This window comes from Brassica napus, chromosome A1 (genome assembly GCF_020379485.1).
Source record: "Brassica napus cultivar Da-Ae chromosome A1, Da-Ae, whole genome shotgun sequence".
Lineage (NCBI taxonomy): Eukaryota > Viridiplantae > Streptophyta > Magnoliopsida > Brassicales > Brassicaceae > Brassica > Brassica napus.
This window is the reverse complement of record NC_063434.1, coordinates 19685560-19710299: the sequence shown is the minus strand read 5'-3', so window position 1 is coordinate 19710299 and position 24740 is coordinate 19685560. Positions and strand designations below refer to the sequence as shown.

Below are 24740 nucleotides of genomic sequence, written 5' to 3'. Positions count from 1 at the left end.
GTTTTGTTAAGTAGAAGTCGAAATTTAAGGACAATCATGTAAACAGGAATGATTGTTACTACAATTTTGTTGTGGTCACGAAATTCATGGTTCAATCAGAGTCTCACCAAACTGTCCAAACCGGCCATCTAGAAGGTACCAGCGACCGAGGTTCAGTCCAAGGCGTATATCTCCACAACCAGAAGGACTTTCAACATGAAACAAATTTTATTGGATTCTACACTCAAGAAGAAGTCCAGTCCAATTGGAATCGAGCCAAAATATTCACGGAGCAATAAGTTATGAATTTTACAAGTCAGAAGTTTCCCAGCCCGTCCATCTGCGAGTACCCGACTTTAGAAGGAGATTCCAGCCCAAGGAAGGAGCGGCCTGAACCAAAGCCCATCATAGAATTCAAGAAGGATCTCTCATCTTTCCATAAAGCCCAATATCAGGAGAAATGGCCACGGAATCAATACTATTAAAAGGGAAGAAGTCCTAAAAAATCTACCTATAAAAGGTTGTTTGGACTCTTTCACTAAACTTACCTATTTTTTTGGTCTTACCTTATATTTTTGTAACAAAATGTTAGTCTATAACATTACACCATATATACCAACTTTTACTTCTTTCCTTTAGTGAGTTAACCGTATTATTTATCAAATATTACGGTAATCTTACTTGGACAATTTGCTAACAATACAATTATTTTGGTCGACTAACCCACGAACCAAAACAATATCATTCCTATACTATCGACTTCTAAACCAATTAATATATTTTGAAACTTATTTAAAAGTTAACATATATCATACGTTATATTATACTATGTCATCTTACATTATATAGTTCCAAATATTTTACAAAATCAAATTTAATGAAAAAAACTTAAGTAACCACCTGTTAAAAACAAAATTATATATTTTACATTAAATTATTCTCTATAAAAAAATTATAATAAAAAATGTTATTTAAGATAAATTTAAAAACTATTAAAACCTTACAAATCTATACTATTAAATAAGCAAAAAAATCTGCTAAATAAATCTTAAGGTCTTATAAAATGCACACAAAATAATCAGAGAGTAGGTTAGGGCATTCGAGTCGGGTACGGATCGGTTTCTTTCGGGTCTGAGTTCTTTTGATCCTAAAAATCTGGACATAACTAGGTATTTGAAAATTTCTGGTATGTGTCAAGGTCGGTTCTTTCGGGTTCAGATATGTTCGGGTTCATAATTCAAATACATGTAAAACATCTATAATTTTGGGATATGTAACGGGACTGGATGTGTTAAAAAATGGGAATGGATTGGTTTGGGTATTTAAGACCTAAAAAATACCAAAACACGAAAAAACCTGAAAACTCAAATAAATACAAAAAAATATTTAAATACCTAAAAGACCCATAAATTTACCTAAAATCTTACCAGAGGAACCGAAAAATACCCAAATGTTTTCAATATCCGAAATATTTTTTTTAAATATGGAATTTTGCCCGAAACCCGTAATCGGAAATACGAACCCAAAATTAAAAAGTATATCTAATACCTCAAAATATCCAAATATACCTAATTTACACAAAATATTTCAAGTACTTCGGATACTAATCAACCCTCAGGTAGAATCCGGACTCGAACAAGGATCCGCAGGTCCAGAAAAATATGTACTTTCCATGGATAGAAACCAAAATAGCACCTATATTTCGGTTTGGTTTTTCGGGTCTGGTAAATGTCTAGGCCTAAGAGAGAGTTATATAAGATCATGTATACCAAATTTTAAGTAAACTAATTGGTAAATTATATAATTTTAAGAAAATTTATCTTCAATATAATATGACTTTTTAACATGATATTAGAAAACAATTTTAAAATACTAATTCACAAATTTTGTTTATAATCCAAAGAAAAACCCGCGCTTTTTAAGCGCGGGTCAAAATCTAGTTATGAAGTTATGATCCAATCTCCAAAACCGGCCAAACCAGTTCTACACTTGCCTCAATTGGAAGCTAACCGGTTCAATCAGCTTCAAACCAGACATTGGCGACCAGGAGATCATTTCAACCAATCAGGAGATATTCTAGGCATCCAGGAGGAGTTCTACGAGTTCATACTATGCACCAGCAACCATTGGATCAGGAGGATCCTCATTTACTTCAACTTGCCTTATTTGGAGTCTCAAGCATTAAAACTCCAACAGCTCTTTTTCCTTCAGTCTATGCACGGCCTCAGCACATTCCAAACCATCAAGAAGGTTCCCATGAAGCTTAGTTATCCCCTCAAACCGTCCAGATACAAGGAGAACACCATCTACATTCATTTGGCCAAGATTCTCATCATAAAGGCTCCAACGGCTAGTTTTCATGGAGCCATCAATTCATTTGCTTCCAAGTTTACTATTTCGATTTTATTTCTTTCCTTATGTAATTTTATGTCATTTTATGACTGTTAGAGAGTCCCAGTAGTCGAGCCTATAAGGCTCAATTAGTTTGTCTTTGTAAATCACCCTTGAACTTTTATGAATGAAAATACAGTTTTTCTAGTTTTGTCAAAACTATTGTTCTAAGTCTTTTGAGTGAGTGAGAAACAGCTCCAGAGCAACCAGGCTTATCAAAGATCCCTTCCATAGATCTTTGTGGTGTCTATCAATCCATTTCGTCCATCCCAACCACTGGCCAAGCTTGAGAGAGTTACACAACCAGCAAGCAAAGCTCCATCTCATTCCACTTCAACCATCTTTTGATCAAGCTGAGAGTGTTACACAACCAGCAGCTTGATTCCATCCTATCCTTTGTTTATTTATCTTGTTTTATTATTATTATCATTATCAACATCATCTCATTCGTTTTCATAATTGTTTCTGTTTGCATTATAAAACTCTAAAAAACTCATAAAAATCGGTTCTCTTTGTTTTCAGGTTTAAACATTGGTTCCACCATTCAACCAATTCGTGGGTTACCCCCCTGTTCCTACAACATTTTTGGTATCAGAGCTTAAGCTCCTGAATCAGGTCCATTCTATCATTGCATCATTCATCTTGTTTGCATTTGTTTTACCATTTATAAATAAAAAGAAACCATAAAAACTGTTTTTTTGCATTGTTATTGTTCTTTAAAAAAAAAACAAAAGAGAAGAAGTTTCTTGCATTTGATTCACGAAAATTTGAAAGAGAAATCTCATATTGTGTTTGCATTCATTTCCCAGGTCCACTTGCCATATTTAGATTTTGTGCATTCATTTAAACAAAAACAAAAATCTGCATACCATATTTGTTTCTTGTTTGAATCTTGCATAAAAGTAAAAATAAAAAGGCATAACATTTTATTAATTTCGTGCATACCATATTTGTTTCATAAGTATTGTATTTGAATTTTAAAAAAAATCATTCATCATAATTTTACATCATTTGTTTCATATTGTTAGGTTTATTGCATTTCCTAAACTAAAAACTCAAAAAAAAAATCCTTGTTAGTTTGTTTCCATAAGTCTTTCCATTTATTGTTCATAGCATCCCATACTGATTTATTTCGTGCTTGCATCAAGAAAAATAAAAAAAAAAAATTTATTTAGAGCATAGTTCATATCATTTGCATATTGTGGTTTAATTGTTGCATCGAAAATTCAAAAAAAATCAGGCTTAGTTTAATTTCCATATTTTATTTCCATTTGTGGTTCTTATCATACCATATAGTTTAATTTCGAGTTTACATTCAGAAAACCAAAAGAAAAAAATTATTTATTGCATAGTTATTTCATATCGGTTCATATTTGCATATTTTCTCGGTTTAGTTAAATTGCATCATTGCATTTGTTTTATTTTGGTTCTACCAAAACTTCCCATACTTTCACTTGCTCTTTGAGATTGATTTCAGGAAGCCATGGTAGGAAAAACACACGGCCAATGTCAGATGGTCAAACAGAACCAACAGTTGACAGCTTTGCAAGAGATCAATGATCGGATTGCTCAGTTGAGGAAAAGAAACAAGGCACAAGGCCAACGTCCACAGCAAGGAGAGAGGAGATTTGGAGACGCACCAAAGGCTGTCTATGTCGAGCCCAAGCCACCAGATCCTTCGTGGATCAATCAACATCCAACTTCTCAAACCCCTACTCATCATATTGCTAATTCTCGGTTTGATTACAATTCCTTTGCTGATAAGATTGAACTCTTTACATTTTCAGGAGGATTAAGCTACCTAACATGGGAGAGGAACCTTGATGAATGGTTTCACTACAACAACATTCTGAAAGAAGAAAGGCTATCTTATGCCATTGATCAACTAAGAGGTAATGCCTTTAAATCGTGGATACAAGAAGAAGATGATAGATGGTTTTACAAGGAGCCAGCTATCAAAACATGGAGAGATCTTAAGAAAGTCATGAGGGATGAATTTGCACCAGAACTCACAAGATTTAAGATCCAAAAGATATACCCAAGGAGGTATCTAACTCATGGTTCCAAAGAAAAATCAGACAAACCGATTTTTCAAGAGAAGGCCAAGGTAAGTCCTATACTTGATAAATTTGTTTATAAATCATCTCCCACTGGTATGAGTCACTTGTCTTTGTCCAAGGATTTTAAGACAGGTCCTGAAGTTGAGAAAGACACGATCTCCACATCTTTGTTGGAATCAAAAGTTGTCCATTATTTAAGTCTAAGAGACAAGGAGATTTTAAACCCAAAGAAAGAAGAGCCATCAAGCCAATGTAAGTCTTCTAACTCTGAGGATTTAAAATATCAGACATGTTATAGATGTCATAAGAAAGGACACTATGCTGTATTTTGTCCTACTAAACAAGCATTGATAGAAGCATCACTAGAAAAGAAAACTGATTTATCTATGAAGAGTGATAGTTTTATTCAATCTGATTTATTAGCTCAAAATTCTTGTATGATGCACTTGTCTTTCTCAAAGAGTGATGTAACAGGAACTAAGGAGCATGAATTCAAAGGAGATGAGCCACCAGGCGCCACACCTGTGATGAACCAGAAGATGGTTCAAGACACAATGCAGTCCATGTTGCTTAAAGAAGCAACACCGGTCCTAAAAGTATCCCACCAAGGTAAGTGTCTAACACCAACTTTGGATACTAGTACTGACGTGTGTGTTCTTGGTGCAGGGAGAATAAATGAAAGCTATAAGCTTATTGAAGTCCCAAAGAAAGAACCAGACCATAAGCTCAGCCATGAACTCACTCCCAAGTGGAAACCGAAATCTGAACAATCTATTGTTCAAGTTCCAAAACCTATGGTAAGATTCATTTTAGATCAGCATGTTCTTAATATTTCCATGACAGATATAATGCACTTGCTTTTTGTCCATATTGTTGAGATTATTTCAGGTTGCCAAGAAGAAAGCTTCAAAGAAATCCCACCGGATAATCTTATGTTGCTAGGAGAATCAACTCCAAGGAAAATCAGAAACGTGGCCACCCAAACTTTAAAGGACCATCCACTACATAAGAGATGTAATGGCTATGACCATAGCAGAGGCGTGATCCTTTCACATCTTCTCAAAGAAGAGCCACCAGATGCACCATGCATCACCAAACCGAAATTATACCAAGGTAAGGTTCTAAACTCTCAAAAGAGAATGAAACCTGACTTTCTCTATCTTGATGCAGGTTATATAGTTTCAAGGTCGAAACCTTGTCAAGAGGGAGGGGATGTTGTGGTCACGAAATCCATGGTTCAATCAGAGTCTCACCAAACCGTCCAAACCGGCCATCTAGAAGGTACCAGCGACCGAGGTTCAGTCCAAGGCGTATATCTCCACAACCAGAAGGAATTTCAACATGAAACAAATTTTATTGGATTCTACACTCAAGAAGAAGTCCAGCCCAATTGGAATCGAACCAAAATATTCATGGAGCAAGAAGTTATGAATTTTACAAGTCAGAAGTTTCCCAGCCCGTCCATCTGCGAGTACCCGACTTTAGAAGGAGATTCCAGCCCAAGGAAGGAGCGGTCTGAATCAAAGCCCATCATAGGATTCAAGAGGGATCTCTCATATTTCCAGAAAGCCCAATATCAGGAGAAATGGCCACGGAATTATGAAGTTATGATCCAATCTCCAAAACCGGCCAAACCAGTTCTACACTTGCCTCAATTGGAAACTAACCGGTTCAATCAGCTTCAAACCAGACATTGGCGACCAGGAGATCATTTAAACCAATCAGGAGATATTCTAGGCATCCAGGAGGAGTTCTACGAGTTCATACCATGCACCAGAAACCATTGGATCAGGAGGATCCTCATTTACTTCAACTTGTCTTATTTGGAGTCCCAAGCATTAAAACTCCAACAGCTCTTTTTTCTTCAGTCTATGCACGACCTCAGCATATTCCAAACCATCAAGAAGGTTCCCAGGAAGCTTAGTTATCCCCTCAAACCGTCCAGATACAAGGAGAACACCATCTACATTCATTTGGCCAAGATTCTCATCATAAAGGCTCCAACGGCTAGTTTTCATGGAGCCATCAATCCCTTTGCTTCCAAGTTTATTATTTCGATTTTATTTCTTTCCTTATGTCATTTTATGACTGTTAGAGAGTCCCAGTAGTCGAGCCTATAAAGCTCAATTAGTTTGTCTTTGTAAATCACCCTTGAACTTTTATGAATGAAAATACAGTTTTTCTAGTTTTGTCAAAACTATTGTTCTAAGTCTTTTGAGTGTGTGAGAAACAGCTCCAGAGCAACCAGGCTTATCAAAGATCCCTTCCATAGATCTTTGTGGTGTCTATCAATCCATTTCGTCCATCCCAACCACTGGCCAAGCTTGAGAGAGTTACACAACCAGCAAGCAAAGCTCCATCTCATTCCACTTCAACCATCCTTTGATCAAGCTGAGAGTGTTACACAACCGGCAGCTTGATTCCATCATATCCTTTGTTTATTTATCTTGTTTTATTATCATTATCAACATCATCTCATTCGTTTTCATAATTGTTTCTGTTTGCATTATAAAACTCTAAAAAACTCATAAAAATCGGTTCTCTTTGTATTCAGGTTTAAACCTTGGTTCCACCATTCAACCAATTCGTGGGTTACCCCCCCCCCCCCCTGTGCCTACAACAAATTTTGAGTTGTTTTTCCTTATAGAACCTCTCTACGATGATTTGTGATGTGAAATCCTTGTCTAAGAGATGAGGCAGTGAAGGCTAGTTAGTGACATTTTGCATACTAGTTTGGACGGTTATTGCTTATGTTCTCTCGCAAATAATTGAGCTATAGCTCTAAAGCTGAGACAAGAACATGTTTGGAGTATTAATAGCTTTCAGACCTTGACGTGTTGATTTGTTTGCAGATAAGGCTCTCATTGATCTTCTTTCAGTTTCTTGTTGAAGGAGAAAGATTCAAGCTTTGATTGACCATCATGTTGTGCTTTTGGGCAAAGTCACAAAAGCTTCAGTTTCGCCTATGCCACCGTGTTGTCATCATAACATACTTTGGGACTTTTTTGCTCGTTCTGACACCCTCTTGATCATATCCTTCATCACGGAGCAATAAATTTAGAAACCAGTTAGAATGTTATTAGAAGAAAACAGCTTTATACACTATATCAGGAATCAAGACTCAAAATAAACAAAAACAATAGAGAAAACACAGCAACTTGAACATATGATCCTTCTCTCTTTTGTAACAACTAACAACTAACGTCTGACCAATATCAAGACCATATCCGAGACAAATGATTACTGATGTACGATGAGAAGAAAGGTGTTGCTTCAGAGGATCAACGAATCAAGACAAACATTCGGTTGGATAAGGTAATGTAGAGATGGATTAGTAATACTTGATCACAATTAATGCGTCATGTGAATTGGTCTATTTATCTTGGTGTAAAGTCTTCAAGTCCAGTCCCTTAAGATTTCTTGAGAATTAACTGCGTAGGTTCTTATATGCATTAATAGTTCTGGTGGTAGTATAAGCCAGCGTTAAGAGGTTGGGAAATAATAAACGTATGATTATTGCTTTGTAGAGTATTCTCCTTTGTTGCAATGCTCTGTTCTTTGTCAACGACAAAAGTTGTTGGGACTAGACAAATGACTATGGAAAGTGTAGGTTTAATTGATAGAAATGTTTGAATATGTCGATCAATACAAATAGGTGTCTAGGAACAAGGGAATATGAATGTAATGAGACTATAGTTTTGGTATGGAGAGAATTGGACACCTTTCTATCAATAAAACATACACTTTCCATAGTCATAAGCATGTACCATATTTATGAGTGGATTTTAGGATCCAACATTTTGTGCTAAAAGGAGGAGGGATTCAGCCAAGATACCCCTCTAAATACCTTACATGAATCACAAAGCCTGACTTCTGGAACCGGGAAGCTTAATTCTAACGAGCTCTCTTCTGTTTCATTTTGTCACTGAAACAGGTAAAGACGATCCGATCTTGGGTTGAGTGGTCCTTGGGTCTCTCTTTTCGAATCGGCTCCTTGGAAGCGGAGTCGAGTTTGTGCAAATGGTTTAAGGGCACTCTTCACTTGGTTAGTGCTTCTTTGTATTCTCCTCTCGTGTTCGTTTAGCGCTTCATAGTCAGTGATGATAACAAGCCTCGACGAGTTTATAGGGTTGGAAGTCTCAACATCCGAGGAAACGAAGTCAAGTTCACCTTCATGTAACTCTCGACAAAGGTTGAGACGATAAGCAATATTTTAGGATTTTAGATTTGATATGAAACGCGGCGGGAGTGATGGATCGAGCAAAGCTAATTACAAAATATGAAACGTGCTGGAAGTGATGGATCGAACGAAGCTAATTAGAAAACATTTGAATATAATCTTTTTGTTCGAGTCGAACTTATAATAAGAGTGTTATTCCCAGTGGCGGAGCTAGCATGGTATCATGTGGGTCATATGACCCATGTGAATTTTTGCAAAAAAAAATTTTACATGTATTTCTAGTAGAAAAATCTGATGAATGTAGCTCATTGACCCTTGTAAAATTCATGTGTTATCAATCTGACCCTTGTGACATAATTTTCTCCATCCGCCGCTGGTTATTCCTGTGTTTGGGTTGATTTATGAAACAAAATTTAGCTAAAAAATATATCATAATTTACCACAAAAAAATCAGTAAAAAAAACATTCGTTAATTTAACAAAGAAAATTTAATACTTTGGTAAAAGTCCTACTAATAATCTGAGTTTTTTAAAAGAGTTTTATAAAGAAAAGCCTACAGTATAAAAACACGTGTAACAGCAAACAAACAAGGGTACAGAGCCCAAACAAGTTGACAAAGAGTTAAAGATTGGAGAAATCGATTTTAGGGCAAAACTCCAGATACGGTGAAGTCATTACCCAACTAAGACTCCCATGGCCGACAATTCTTCTTCTCCGGCGACGGCAGATCCCAATTCGCACAAACCAGAGCCATCTACTCTGATTCCCAATCCAAATCCGCCTCAACAACAACAACATCCACAGCCACTCGACCCAACCAAACCACAGATCTTTCAACCTGGTCCGCCGCCGTATGCTCCGCCTCAGATTCCCGGCTCGCTCGTCCCCAATCTTCCGCCGCCACCACAATTCCGTCCCGGGATGCAGTTCAATCAGGTTCCCAACTTTCAAAACCCTATTCCTCCTCCAGGATCCATGCCTTATCAATCCCAGCCTCCTCCCAATGCTATGAGACCTTTCACGCCTATGCCTAATGGCTATCCCGCTGCTCCTCCTCCCGGTGGGTTCCTCTTATCCTCTCTCTCTATTTCCTTTTTTTTCTTTTTGTTTGCTTTTGTGTGTGTATGTTGGAATCTGATTCGCAAAAGTAGCGAAAGTGGAACTATATATATGATTGTAGTTTAATTAGGGTAGAAAGTAATAGATTAGTGACACCGATGACCACCGGGTGTTTTCTCATACAGCGTCTTTGATTGAGAAACGTTGCAAGGCTTCAACTCACTTCTACGCCTCCCTCATGTTGGTATGCGCAATATTCTCCTTCCTTTTGTTTAGTTAGTTAGTTAGTGTAGTAGCTCTATAACCACTCTCTTTAAACGTATTTTAACCAAAACCCCTTGACCTTAATAATGATGCTCCCAAATTTTATGTTAAATTGAGATTCATTGTAGCTTTTTGAGAACTTTGAACAACAAAGCTTTTTGTAGCGACTGACTTCTCCTTGGTCTTGGCTTTGAGGTATTGCTATTTCTTTTAAGGCTTCCACACATATCTCTTTCTTTTCCAACCTGCTAATGGTTGTGATAAAGTTATTATAATGGGATGATGTGAGGATGGGCGTTCTGATATTATCTAATCTCAAATCCAACGTTTGTGAGATGGTTATAGATTCTTCTCTCTTTCAAAGTTTCCCCCATGAGGTACAACTACTTAATGTGGTAACAGTGACTGCGATACTGGTGCTATCTTCTTAATGTGTCCTTCAGGTTTCTGTGTCCATCCTGGTGGTATTTGTACTGCCTCTGGTGTCCATATCTAATTTGCTCTAGTTTGTGGTAACAATACAGAATGCATTTATTTTCAATTCCGCTTTATGGCACTCTTGATTTATGCTTAATGCCGTTGTTCTGTTAACATGTAGAACATTTACTGATGAATTTCCAGAGACTTGTTTTGTTTTGTTGATGCAGGGGTTCTCCGGTATCCTTCTCCATATCCAACAATGGTTCGTCCGGGTTTTATTATGCGCCCTCCTGGTACAGTCGGTGCTGTTCCTCTTGTGCAACGTCCACCTATCCCAGGAATGCCTGGTCTCCGTCCCGTTATGCCTCCTATGATTAGACCAGTTCTTGCTCCTTTCGTACCACCTGTAGAGAAACCGCAGACCACTATTTACATTGGCAAGATAGCAACCGTGGAAAATGACTTTATGATGTCTATTCTCGAGGTTTGCTTTCTTCTTTCGATCTGCAATTTCCCCTTTTATAACTTCTAAGGCTGTCTCTGTTTAGTTCCTTCTTTTTATATATTTTCTAAGAATTGATCTTGCCACTGTTTTGCAGTTTTGTGGCCATGTCAAAGGCTGTTTACGTGCGGAAGATCCGACCACCAAGAAACCTAAAGGTTTTGGATTCTATGAATTTGAATCAGCTGAAGGGAGTCTTCGTGCAATACGCCTTCTTACCAAACTAACTATAGATGGACAAGAGCTTTTGGTAATCATGCATCTCTCTTCCAAATTTTTTAATTATGTTTTTGTTAATCCAAGCTGAGGCAATTCTGCCAGCCTTTCACCAATATCTCTACATAAGCTATCTCTTAACGTGTTTCTCATCTTTTATTTTATATGGCTGCTAGGTGAATGTTAATCAAGCGACAAAGGAGTATTTGCTAAAATATGTTGAGAAGAAAATTGATAATGCAAAGAAAGCCAAGGAAAGTCAAGGTGAAGGTCCTGAGAGTGAGCGAGAAAAAGCTGTAATATCTGCTGCGCCCACCGTTGGGGAGACGGGAAAGGATGGAGAACCAAAGAGTAAAGAAAACATTGATATTGCTAATTCTGCACTTCTTACTGATGAAGAAAGAGAGGCTGACAAAGAGGCTAAGGAGAAGATTGACAATGCCATTGAACAAAGGTCAAAGACCAACCCTCTGCCTCCACCACCCCCACCCCCACCTGCTGATGTTTCAGGCATAGAGCTTGCTTTCAAATCTAAGGATGGAGACTCCAACACTGACGTATCTCGGAGTGGTCTGTTTCTTTGCCTTCACTAGTCCTTTTAAAAAAAAGAATCGGCTCCTATTTTCTGTTTTACTTATATCATTTGTCTGACAAAATGTCTCGCTCATGTAGATTTCGCTGCAAATGATGTTGAGACTCCTGGAGAACATAGTAGGCCTGACACAAGTTCACCTGATTGGAGTAAGAGAAATGACCGAAGAAGCAGAGACAGGGGTGAAAAGGAGCAAGAAATGGATAGATATGAGAGGGAGGCTGAACGAGAACGATTGAGGAAAGAGAGAGAGCACAGGAGGAAACTTGAGGATGCGGAGCGCGCTTACCAGACTCGTCTTCGACAGTGGGAACGCAAAGAAAGAGAAAAGGAGAAGGAACGACAGTACGAGAAGGAGAAGGAGAAAGACAAAGAGCGTAAGAGGAAAAAGGAAATCCGCTACGAGGAAGAGGAGGATGAAGACGATGATGATTCGAGAAGAAGATGGCATAGAGGTGCAGAAGAGAGAAGGAGACGGCGGCAAAGAGAGAAGGAGGATGACTTGGCTGATAGACTGAAAGAAGAGGAAGAGGTTGCTGAGGCGAAGAGGATTGCTGAGGAGCAAAAGTTGCAGCAACAGCAGTTAGATGCCTTAAGGCTCATATCTGGACAGGCAGTTATTGGAAGTGAACCGAATCAGACATTAACCATTGAAAACGATAATAAGACAACTCTCCAAACTGTAGGTGAATCTTTCAGTGAGCACCGTGCATCAGGTAAGGAGTGTGTTCCTCTCTGTCTTATCCTTTCTCCTTCTGTATCTCTTTCTAATGGACTCCTTTCCTAATTGCAGATATGGAACAAAATGGCTCTGGTAATGAAATGTCCATGGCTGTTGATAATAACAGTGGGTCTGAAGCACATGCTCCCTCCAAGAAATTGGGATTCGGGCTTGTCGGATCTGGAAAACGGACATCTGTGCCTTCTGTTTTCTATGAGGAGGATGAAGAAGAAGCACACAAGGATAAGAAGATGAAACCTTTGGTTCCTATAGATTACTCAGCCGAGGAACAGGAAGCCGTAGCCCACGGTGGCTCAGGGAATACACCAACACCACCTCATTTGGCTTTAGCTGCTGAATTTGCAAAACGAATTTCGAGTAGTAATCCCAAGGACGAGACAACAGAAGGGGAGAAGCATAGGAGCAAACGTTCTCATGATAAGCCAAGCCACCGGGAAAGGGAACGGGAAAAGGACAGAGACAGAGCCAGGGACCGAGGCGACGGGCATGGTGGTTCAGCCAAAGACGGTAAAGATTCTGGAAAAGCAAAGACACCTGATACCAAGAAGCTGATGGATGCCAAACAATTGATAGATACAATCCCAAAGACAAAGGAAGAGTTATTTTCCTACGAGATAAACTGGGCTATGTATGACAAGGTAATCTCATATTGCACTTCTTCTAGATTAATGATACCTTAATAATGCCTGTGAGTTTGTTTTGGTGCTCACATGTTTTGTTCGTTGTTTTTTAACATGGAAAGCACCAATTGCACGAAAGAATGAGGCCATGGATCTCAAAGAAAATCATGGAGTTTCTTGGAGAAGAGGAAGCCACACTGGTAGATTTCATTGTGTCAAACACTCAACAGCACGTGCAAGCGGCTCAAATGCTTGAGCTATTGCAATCGATACTAGATGAAGAAGCTGAGATGTTTGTTCTCAAGATGTGGAGAATGCTCATCTTCGAGATCAAGCGGGTCGAAGCTGGTGTCCCGGTAAAATCCAAAGCCTGAAACTTTTTTTTTGTTTAAAGACTTTTCTTCCTTTGCTGCGTCCCCAATTTTTTCAAGGTCTTGTTGTTTTTGGATTTAACGAAGAATCACCATGTTTACAAGCTTTAATGTAGAAGAAGAGACTGTAAAAGATATACACATTCTAGTTGACAATAAAATATTTGCGCTTAATTATTCTCTTTTATCTTTGTGCAGTAAATATTGGTTTTTACAATGTTTGCTGTATTTCCAATATTATTCACTGAGCACATAAATTTGGATTATTTCATTTGAAATGCTTTTTGGGTGTAGATTTGTGGACTAGTCTAACTGTTTAGATCACAACTGAAAAGCAGTTTAGATCATAGTGTAGATATATTGGTTTCTATGATAAAGTTACTCATCTTCCTATTTCCAGAAAGTCAGTTGTATAACCACAATATATACACTTTGATTTTGTGCACAGCTTCTATCTGAAAACCACAAACTGATTACAAAATAGTAGAGTATTATTAGCTCTTGGGTTATTACAAAAATCTCAAAAGCTAAGAGTTACAGATGATACAAGTACATATTTATACAATAATAACATATGAAGTTTATGTTGAACATATACAAATGAAGTTAATGTTGGTATACATAATAACCCTCTGATAAAAAAAAGCTCAAAAGAGTTGCTGTATAGTGTGTGTACCAAATCACCAGGCGTGTACGAACCGTTCTCTTTCTAAACCCGTTTCGGTTTTCCTCTCCTGGAACTCATGAATCATTTTGATAAGAGCACTTGCCTTTCTCCCGCCTCCACACTCGCCGTTACTTAACGCCGTGTAAAGCGACCCCATGACTGACGGATCCTTAGCCAGGGCTCCAACGACGTCACTCCCTCCGTTAACACACAAATTCAAAAGCAGAAGGACACAGTGCTGCTTCGTCACCGGCGAAACCTCCGATGAACCCAGAACCTTCACCGCGAGTTTCAATCCTCCACGACGGAGCACAGAGATCATCCCGTCGGGATACTCCGCAATTTTCGCGAGAACCGCAATCGAATCCGCCTTGGCTCCGTCACCGATCTCGCCGGATCTCACGAGATCCAAAAGAACGGAAACAGCTCCAGCGGCGAGGACGCGCCAGTGATTATCCGAATGTTGAATCAGCAAACTCCTAATCGCGATCAACGCGTTGCGTTTCGCGGAATCTCCGTAATCACAACCGTTAACGATTCTCAACAATCCTGGAATCGAATCTGGGATCTCGCCGATGGATCTGCTGTAGTCTCCGAGAGAAGAGAGATAGAATATCGCTGCTGCTGCGTGTTGTCTACTCTCTCTCCTCGCTCCTTCGTTTAAAACCTCCACGATCATCCCCAATCCACCGCCGTCTCCGCCGATTCGAACTTTCCCGGCGTTATCTTTCGAAAGATTGAAAATCACAGCCATGGCGTTCTCTTGAATCGTCGGATCTCCAGAGCGAAGAAGCTTCATCAGCGATTCCACCACACCAGCTTCCACCAAACGAGATCTGTTGAAGCTACTCGTCTTCGTGAGAATCCGAATCTCCACTAACGCCTTTACCATCTCTTTAGAGCCGCCGTTTATCAATTCTCCGGCGAGAAAGTCCGAGATGAGCTTCCCGGCTTCTTCCGCGGCTAAACTTTCAGGAACACTCGTTTTCTTCTTCTTACTCTTATTATCAGTCTCTTGCTTGAAGTACATCTGAATCAATTGCTTGACGGAGACGTTACCAACCAAAACAGTACTCACTAGATTCTTCCCGGTCTTAGGGCACGTGATGTTACCGGCGGAGAACCACTTCGCGATAGAGCTCCGATCATATGTGTGACCTGTTTCCAAAACCACTGGATCATTCATAATCTCTAGAGAAATTGGACAGCGTAGATCGTCAACGTTTAAGCCACGAATAACCAAATCGTCTTCTTCTTCCTTATCTTCATCTTCATCAACGCCGCCAAGTATCACGCATCTGCAGTAGCTTATAAATCCAATTAAGCTGCTGAGAAGCTCGATTTCGTTCTTATCCTTACCCTCTACTGTAATCTCTTCTCCTAAAAAACCAATCTCTTTGACGCAATCGCTCCATTTTCGGACACCAACGTGATCGAGAACTCTGACTACTTCATCCCGGTTCGGGTTTATCCTGTTCTCGAACAGATTAAAGATCCAATAGACAGAGTCTAGGGCCCGTTTGTCATCCCGGTCGGGTCTTGCTTCGTATTTACGGGTCTGGCGGATTAATAGATAGATTAGCTCGTTGACTTCTTCAGGTAAGTCAATGGATCCTACTGGGAATGTGTCGAGGCACGTGGATATGGATCGGGTCAAGACCCGGAAATGAGCTGAGATTTGGTCCGAGTTTATCAACATATAAAGCTTACCTCCTTCTCGTGTACAGTCTTCTAATAAAAACATGAGTTTCTGGAAGATGACGTGGAGCTCTGAGAGGCTTAGGATTGCTGAACGAGGAAAGGAACGACCCGCTGGTATTAACCCGACCCGGATTTCTTGGAAGACGATCAAAAGACTAAGGACGTGTCGGAGAGTTTCTTTAATGCTTCGTTTGTTGGTGGAGAAATGCTTTGATTTGAAGCTGAGAATCTCGCCGGCAATTTTTATCAGTGAGTCAATGAGAGTGGTTATGGAGACTGATTCGCATGGATGTACTGCCGTAAAAGTTAGAATCCGACGGTTTTGTGTGGGGATCATAGTATGATATAGATGAGTTTGATATTTTGTTCGAGTGTGTTGAAGTTTCTGAATGTTTGTGTCGTGAGTATATATACAATTCGTGTGGCCTTTCATTTTTCAACTTTCTACATATCTTCGACACGTGAAGAGGTTTGATTCGTCAACAAACTTTTGGGGTCTGTAAATCTGCCACGTGATATGCAGTGGCGATTATGTGTTATGTGGGACCAGTTTGTTCTGAGTGCATGGATGAGAGTAGCCGACAATTTTGTAGGACCGTTCTGATAATTTTCCAAGTTCAATTATTTATTTAATTTTTGTTTTTTTATAATATGTTTAGCGACGAATAAACACGTATTTCAATTGATTGATTGATCCAATGATGTGAGCTGAAGGAGACTTCGAGGATGTTGGGAAAACAATTTCAAAGAATTTTGTTTTTCTGATTTTCAATTTTAAGCGATTAGTTCTTTATGGGGACATTTGATCATATAACCAAACAAAATTATAATTAACCAAATAACCATCACAATTAAATTAAAAAGTATTGTCATACATATTAGGGAGAATTTCATATTTACCATATTTATATTATCATTATTCATTTTTATCACTACTAAATAGATATTTTCAATAATAAATTATTCATTAAGTGTCAACAAACTCTTACATCATTGATGTTTTCAAAATAAAGGATAATTATTTAAATAAACAAAAAAAAATATTTTTTTAATGTTTTCAAATTATATTTTTTCAAATTTAAACTTTTTATAATTTTTTTTAATTTCGTTTTGAAAATCAAAAATTATTTTTGAAAAAAATTTAAATATTTATTTATATATTTATTAAAATTCTAAATTTTACTTTTCAAAAACCCAACCTCCATCCCTCAATTCTAAACCTAAGTCTAGATTAGTTAACTCTAGAAGTATAAATATTTTTTACCTTTTATTAAAAGTGAAGATAAAAAATAGTAATATAAATATGGTATTTGTGACAATTTTCCTTCATATTATTGCTATATCACCTTTATCTATACCTATATGTAATATTCAACCCTACAAACAGCCGAGAGAAAAAAAAAGGTGAAAAGAAGAGCGTTTGTAATGTTTTGTTGTTTTAAGGTATGACTAGTTTTTCCGCTACCATCCTCAAAAACATTTTTTACGGTTGGTAGCGGTTGTTGGCGTTTTGCAACAATTACTCAAACCGCTTTAAATCGCTTCAAACCGTTCTAAACTTCATAAATTCAAAAGTTGGTTTCAGCTAACGTTTGCGGTTGTGGGCGATTATGAGAGTATAATTTTTTTCATTTTTTAAAACAATATAATTACAAAAATAAAAATAAAAATAATTTTTTAATTGGAATTATAAAAATACTAAAATATATCTATTATATTTTAATTAATATGATAAAATTTTAAAATAAAAATATTTTCTATAATTCTAAAATTTTAAAACTATAACTTTCTAAATATATTTTCATATTTATTATAATATAATGATTATATAAAATGTAAATATTGTTAATTTATTATTTAACTGCCGCTGCATTTGGTAGTTAAACAGTCATAAGTATCCATGCAAATGCACCAATTTCTAACCACATAATCAGTCGTACAAATTTCTTAAAACTACTATAAACCGCAACCACTCGCATCCGCAAACTCCCGCAACCGCTGTGTTTGAACCAATCAGGCTCTTAATCAGCTGAGCAGAGGAACTTCGATGGCTCGGAAAGTCGATGTGTAGTAATATAGGTTGAGTCGTTTTATATTGCATTTCTCGTATGAATTGTGAATAATATAGTTTTTATTTTCATATTAGTATTGAAATTATTGTTAATTTTGTATAATGGGTACATAAGTTTTATTTATTTAGATATATTTTTAATTACAGAACTTAAAATTTTCATTTATTTATAATAGTAAACTGTGGTGAATTTGTGAACAAATCATTTGTTTTACTATTCAAATTTTATAAAATAAACTTTTTTTATTTTTTTTATTTTTTATTCTTTGAATATAATAGTAAGTAAATTGAAATTTCTTAAAATCGTGGACGACAAAATTTAACATGAAAAATATGAATTATTTTCTTGTTTTTTTAACAATTCGTTACATTTTGTAAACTATTTTAAATATATACATACATATATATTTTTTTAAATGATGCGAAATAACCTCTTTTATTATTAAAGTCCTTTGATATATTGAAAGAGAAGTCACTTAAAAGATTTTTTTAGCAAGCAAATTTTGTTTACAGATCATTGGTAAAATCTTAAAAATTGTTATAATTTGATTAGTCAAGAATTTTTAATTTTTATTTATTTCAATTAGATCTTAAAATTAAAGGCAAGTCTATAACCAAAATTTGGGCCAAAAAAATCTATAACTAATTAACATCACTTACCAAATAATCTAATTAATATTGGAATTAATGATTTATGGTAACTAATTAAGAAAATTATAGAAAGATAAATAATTGTTGATAAAATTTATTTTTATTTATAATTTTATAAAGTAATGAACAAAAAACCAGATATAGAGATTGGATATAAATATTTTATGTTTTTATATAATAATTATACATATATAAAAGTATAGAATTACTATTAATGTCTTATAAACTCCATACATAATTTATAAATCATTCATAATTTATTAATATAATATTTTTTATCATGGTTTACAAAAATTATTTCATCGAAAAAGTTAAATAAAAGCTTATTAATAAATTATATAAGAAAAATGGAAAACTTGAAAAAATGAAAAAAATTGTAATAGAAAATGTTATGTATTTAATTGAAAAAGTATTGTATGTAATGTGATAATTACATATTGACGTAGATGTGTGATTATTGCAGTGTGCAGCGAAGAATATAAATGTTAGTATTTCAATATACCAGCTTTAAAATTTTGACTGATTATATTCAATGAAAATGTGACTTTACAATCAAGCATTGTGCATTGACTAAAAATCTCAAGCATTGTGCATTGACTAAAAATCTGGGCAATTATAAAACTAACATGTGAATCGACTCGCATAATACTTAGTAAATTTACGCCCAAGCGTATATATACAAAAAAGTCTGTTTTGCGACACAAATCTGAATAATGATGAAAACCAAGTGATGAAAATTGCATATTTGTAAAGGAGTAGAAGTGTTTAGGGTTGTTATGTAATTTCAAAAATTTTAAAAAAATAACAATGGTATTTTGTAAATATTAAAAAAATGAAGGATTATATTGGAAGAAAATGAAAAATATAGTTGATCAAAAAGGAATTTGGATTGGTATTAGACTTCAAATTTTAGGTTACTTTAGCAAAATTCCGATGAAGATGTATATTTTTCTATTTAAAAAATAAAATTTTAGTCTATTTAATATTATATTAGTGTTATAAATTTTATTAATATTAGAAAGCTATATAGAAAAATTATGATTTTAGAACCTATATTTAATCTAGGTTGAAAATGTAGTATTTAATTATAAATATACAAATGAACTATTAGATGTTATATTGATATATATGGACCACCAATAAAAAGATTAGCAATATGAAATAATTAAAAAAAATTTAAAAAGTAGTGATGATTTATTAAAAAGTGAATTTAACTTTGTTAGTATAGATATTTATAAGCTGTTAGATTATTTCCAATGTATTTTATTTTTTTCTCTAAAATTGATTTTTTTTATAACAAAGACAAAATTTAGTTTAATATATTTTTGTATAATAGCATTACGCTAAATATACAATAAAAATAAATATGTTATTTTCTTAAATATAGAAGAAAAAAGTAAGTTCTACTCTAAAGAAAAAGCAAAGATGGAATGATGTTGGCCTTTTAATTTTTAATCTTTAAATGTTATTCTCTCCGTTATAGTAAGATAGGTGATTTAGAAAACAATATTTTACAAAAATATATTTTTGTATTTTCTATGAAAAATTGTAAATTTCAAAAAATTTAATTTATTTTAGTGAATTATTATTGGTTAAAAGTTATTAAAATTACATAAAATAATACATTTATTACTGTGATTTAGTGTGTTTTCTTAATATATGAAAATTTTACTCCCACTGTTTCAATATAAGTGGTTTTAAGGGTTTTGCACATGGATTAAAAAAATACGAACTTTTATACAATTTATTTTAATTGCAAAAAATATTATTAAATTAAACTAATTCAACCTGTAAAAACACAGTATTTTGTAATTGTCACAAATTTTAAATAATATTTTTTTTTTAGAATAACAAGAACATCAATAATTTTGAACTTGGAAGAAAGTTAAAATGATGCTTGCGTGCGCGTAATAGTAATATTTGCATTTGTGATTAATTGTTTGTACGTTGGTTATAGAAGCTGCTTGGAAGAAAGATATTTTTAAGATTAAAAAAAGAAAGATATTTTTAGGATTAAAAATAAATAAATATATTTTTAGGATTATTGATTACGACTCGGGAGACAAGAACATTGCAATGGAGTTGTCTTTTTATAATATTTTTCTTTGGTTAGATAGATTTCAAGAAAAAATGGACGGTGCCATTTTCTTATACAAAATTCTTAGAACCGTCTTGATATTTTTGTTATCGTAGGGAACTTTCATTTTCATAAAAAGAGACAATAGATTATCACTGGATACGAAAAAAACATACCAAACCAGTTCATTCTCAACCGGTAGATTATCTCACAACCGTAAAATTAAACACCAAAGCAAACCAAGATCAAACAAACCTTTACTTATATTCAGAATCTTAAGTTTTCGTGCAAGGGACCATCAAGGTTTCATGTCGGGTGGTGACATAAAAGTGATTCGGTAAAGAAACCTTAAACATAAAAGAGAAATAGAAAGCAGTTAAACACCACCGTGTCTCACTCACAACACTTTGAAAAGTTCTCTCTCGCAAGTTTATATCTTCTTGAGCTTAGAGAAGGTCCCTGACTCTGAAAAGTAAGTGCTTTGAGTCCCACTGCCTAACCCTAAAGCCTGTTGAGGATTGCACAGCTCTATTCCCTGCACAATATTGGAGTTTCTAAAGTCAATAAATACAGCACGAAAGCTGAGAAACCTTTGAAGAGAACTGAATTGAAATGTTTTGTTTTACCTGCACAGGAGTAAAAGCCAGACTCGATGTCAATCCAGAGGTAGTGGCACCACCTGCATAGTTTCTTTCTTTCAGCCTGAAAAAAACCATTCATAAACATAAATCACAATGAGATACACTGAAGAACAGGACACTGAAAATCAATAAAAATACAAAACAAACAGGAGAAATAGAGGTAGAGTTACTTTTTGGCGATGGTAGGATTAATCTTGAGCTTGCTGGGAACACTGGATATACGCAGCCTGTTGCTCCCAGCCTGGCCAAGCATCCCATATCCTTCACCTAACCCATCACCTATTATCATCAACATGAAGAGCAAGTATTAGATTCAGTGCATTACAAAAAGCGATCATATTAACAAGTGTGTGGTCTTTTACCAAGAGAGCTCTCTTCGGGTGTACCAAAGGCCATCCTGTTGGCAAGCTTCCTCATGTCTGTCACTGCATACCTTTCTTTCATTTTCCTTAGACGGCGACCACCTCTTCTTTTTTTAGGCTCGGAATCAGGAACGGGAAGCGGTTTAGGCTGCCTTGCGGGAGGAGGTTCTTGCCACTTCTCAATCTTCTTACGGATCTCTTCCCTCAAAGCTTTCCCATTCGTTCCCGACGGGTCTCCTCTAGTAGCATCAACTCTCGCCGCCAAAGTAGATTTTGCAGCCAAGATCCTGCCAGCGCGACTCTTAAGCGCGGGAGGCGTGCTCTGGAAAATCTCCGTCTGCTCCAGATACCCCACACGTAACTGCGACGTTGCACTAGAGAACCCGGCAAGGTTCTTCCTCTTGTGGCCAAGAACTTGAACATTACAGGCAGGCATTTTCGCAAGCGCCGACAAACCTCCAGCGGTTCCCATGAGCTTGGCTGCAACAGCGCTCCCGACAATAGCAGAAAGATTCGGTGCAATAGACCCCATCTTGCTTTCGACAAAGTCAAGAACCTTCTTCCTTGCGGAATCAAGATCTAAAGCTCGATCACAAGCCTCTAGAGTCTTGTGCAGGACATCCTCCGGGAGTGGGCTCCCTTTGGTGGTCAAGGCAGTGACTGAAACAACCATGATAATAGCAGATGGAAGAAGGCCTTCAAGATCAACGAGCGTTAAATCAGTCTCATTGCCTATCTTTTTGACAACGCGGGCGTAGTCAATAGGGTGGTTTACCAGAGATTCAAGCTCTTGAAACTTGAGTCTGTACTTGTCACGGATGAAGTTGTGGACGATGGCAATCTCGTTCTCAATGTCAACCGAGAGCTGGTTGCAATCCACGATTAGCTTGTATTCAGGATCGTCTTCTAGCACAGTTCCTTTCTCCGTTCCATCAGATTCCTTTCCAAGAGCCTCTTCCACTTTCTGAAATACATAAAGAAGAATTAAAACAGATAAAGAACTTAAAAAGTTTAAATCTTTGAAACTAAGTAACCTGCATAATGTCAAGATATCTCTGAGATTTCTGGAGCTTGGAAACGGAATCGAGATCATCGTAGTTGAGGGTTTCTAAGTCAGCCATGTCCATGTCGATATCTTCTTCATCCTTTTTCGCATCATCACCATCAGACTCATCCTGAAATTTAGACCATAGCTCCTCAAAGTTAATATTACGAACAAAATAGTGAATCAATAACTTTAAAGGCTCACCAGTTCTGCTTCATTGTCAGATAAGTCGTCAAGGTCTGCGAGGAAAGAATCTTCAAGAGTTGCCTTCAACAACAGATCAAAGTTTGTGTTTCAGAAACTTAGACACACTCTCATATAAAAATCAAACAAAACCAATATGTAACATCACGGACACACTAAAACTGAAATTGAACAATCGACAAGATAAATCAAATCAATTAAGAAAAAACTATATATGTCGTGACAAGACAGCAACTGGCGAATCATTTATCAAACGACGAAGACTCGTGATTTAGAGAAGAATTGATAACACAACTAGAGACAAATGATGAGAGGAGGGTTGGTGAAGCGGTTACCATATCTTCCACTCGGAACGAAAACGCTCAGAAACCCTAAATTTCTATGAAGCTCGGAGATTCGAGAAGAAATTGAACAACTCTTTTTTTTTTCTCTTGCTTTGAAAGCGATTGAATGAATCAATGCTTAAAACGAAATTGTGTTACTTGGGCCTTGATTAGATGGGCCTTTATAGCGCATATATTAATCAATTTTGTAAAATGTTAAAATCTAGATACCAAGAGTTGAGTACCCCAAGATGGATCATTGCAAATTTGAAACCATTAGGCTCTAACTGGTAACCGATGAATAAGAAGTAAAAAAAACTAAAACAGAAAAAGAAAGATAAGAGGAAAATATATTCTTGTGATACATCTCGATATTTGTGGGTAAAATAGTGTATTTTTATAATTTTATTTTTCAGTGGGGAATATTTCAGAAACTTGACCTTGTAATTCTTAAATTGTAACAGAAGATCAGTGTGTTGTGTATATAGAATCATGAAAAAAAGTATCAATTCAAAAAAAGAAATTTTTTATGCATGTCTAATGCATGTGTCTTAGAGACTATAATATTGAGCCTCTGCTCTACCATATTTATTTTGAAGCTGAAAAAATGTTACATACCTTCATTAGTAAACATTTAATGCATTTCTTCAGGTTTCTGCGAGAAGGTCTCTTACTGTATAGACAACTATTTCTTTACGTCGTCGACACAATTCTCTCCAAAAGAGCTCAGGGCCACTATGAAGGAAGTCAATGGGAAAATAATTAGTAACTAAAAAGGAACAAAAATGTATTTTGGTATCCATGAAACTCACCAGTTAATGAACTCTACACCTCTAGCTGCAACTTCGTCTGGGGTCTCTCTTGAACTCGGCTTCCACAAAATATGTGTGTTTTGTGTTGACAACTGATGATGATACTAGATAGAGATGTTAAAAGTAGTTGGAATAATTGGAGGACTGGTCGGAGCTCAAGTATTTAAGCCAGAAACTCGGAGGTGCTGACTGCTTAGTTAGTTGTTGTCTCTTGGTGTTACCCGCTTCCTAGTAATCTTCTGCACCTTTGCATTATTTATTCTCATCAGTCCTCTTGTGCTTTTCTTCTTGAAAGTTAATTTTTTTTTGTTATCACTACTCTTTGATACAACTGAAAAAGATCCTAACATTTTTAATGTTTTCTTGTTTGTAAATTTTACATTTTTTTTTTGAAATTGGTTTTAATTGTGTGGTGGTTGGTATTTACAGGGAAGTGTAGCCCAGAATTCTAAGTTTCAACTTGAAGAAAAAACTGGCTTTGGTTGCTCTTGTTGGGTAAAGTTCTTTTGATTTATGTATGTTTTTGATTCCTACATGCTTACTTATGATTATAACACGTGATTAATTAAGAGAGAATATCGATGTGAAAGCAATGTATTCTCTAAGGGCATCATTAACGCTGAAATCCTTTGAAGGTTTCTAAAAAAAAAATTATATTAATATTTAATTATTTTAGTGTTTTGAAACGTTGCAGGAACGACAACTGTCTCAAAATATGTGGAACCGGTTCCAAAACTTACTAAATAGGAACCTTTTGGCTGTTTCTCTTTCATGATTTATTAATTTTCAT

General features: G+C 36.0%; 3 protein-coding genes across 5 annotated transcripts; 1 reads left to right on the top strand and 2 right to left on the bottom strand.

Annotated features, from left to right (window-relative positions):
* Positions 1 to 9204: 9204 nt before the first annotated feature.
* On the top strand, positions 9205 to 13570 carry LOC106450059 (RNA-binding protein 25). Of its 3 annotated transcripts, XM_048735336.1 has the most exons (8): positions 9428 to 9670; positions 9855 to 9913; positions 10581 to 10837; positions 10953 to 11105; positions 11248 to 11641; positions 11744 to 12379; positions 12457 to 13043; positions 13148 to 13570. In XM_048735336.1, the coding sequence occupies exons 3-8, from the start codon at positions 10613 to 10615 to the stop codon at positions 13397 to 13399; spliced, it is 2247 nt and encodes a 748-aa protein (XP_048591293.1). In that variant the 5' UTR covers positions 9428 to 9670; positions 9855 to 9913; positions 10581 to 10612; the 3' UTR covers positions 13400 to 13570. The 3 variants fall into 3 exon arrangements, with proteins under 3 accessions (XP_048591288.1, XP_048591293.1, XP_048591292.1); XM_048735331.1 differs by lacking the exon at positions 9855 to 9913 and having other exon boundaries at positions 9205 to 9670; XM_048735335.1 differs by having other exon boundaries at positions 9855 to 10837.
* A 296-nt stretch (positions 13571 to 13866) lies between these two features.
* Positions 13867 to 16174, bottom strand: LOC106450052 (U-box domain-containing protein 19). The gene has a single exon (XM_013891708.3). The coding sequence runs from the start codon at positions 16099 to 16101 to the stop codon at positions 14077 to 14079; it is 2025 nt and encodes a 674-aa protein (XP_013747162.2). The 5' UTR covers positions 16102 to 16174; the 3' UTR covers positions 13867 to 14076.
* A 4632-nt stretch (positions 16175 to 20806) lies between these two features.
* LOC111215693 (U4/U6 small nuclear ribonucleoprotein Prp31 homolog) lies at positions 20807 to 23392 on the bottom strand. Its single transcript, XM_022719650.2, has 7 exons — positions 23151 to 23392; positions 22816 to 22878; positions 22601 to 22741; positions 21567 to 22530; positions 21375 to 21483; positions 21190 to 21265; positions 20807 to 21098 (listed from the first exon to the last, which is right to left on the bottom strand). The coding sequence occupies exons 1-7, from the start codon at positions 23151 to 23153 to the stop codon at positions 20994 to 20996; spliced, it is 1461 nt and encodes a 486-aa protein (XP_022575371.2). The 5' UTR covers positions 23154 to 23392; the 3' UTR covers positions 20807 to 20993.
* Between the last annotated feature and the right edge of the window lie 1348 nt (positions 23393 to 24740).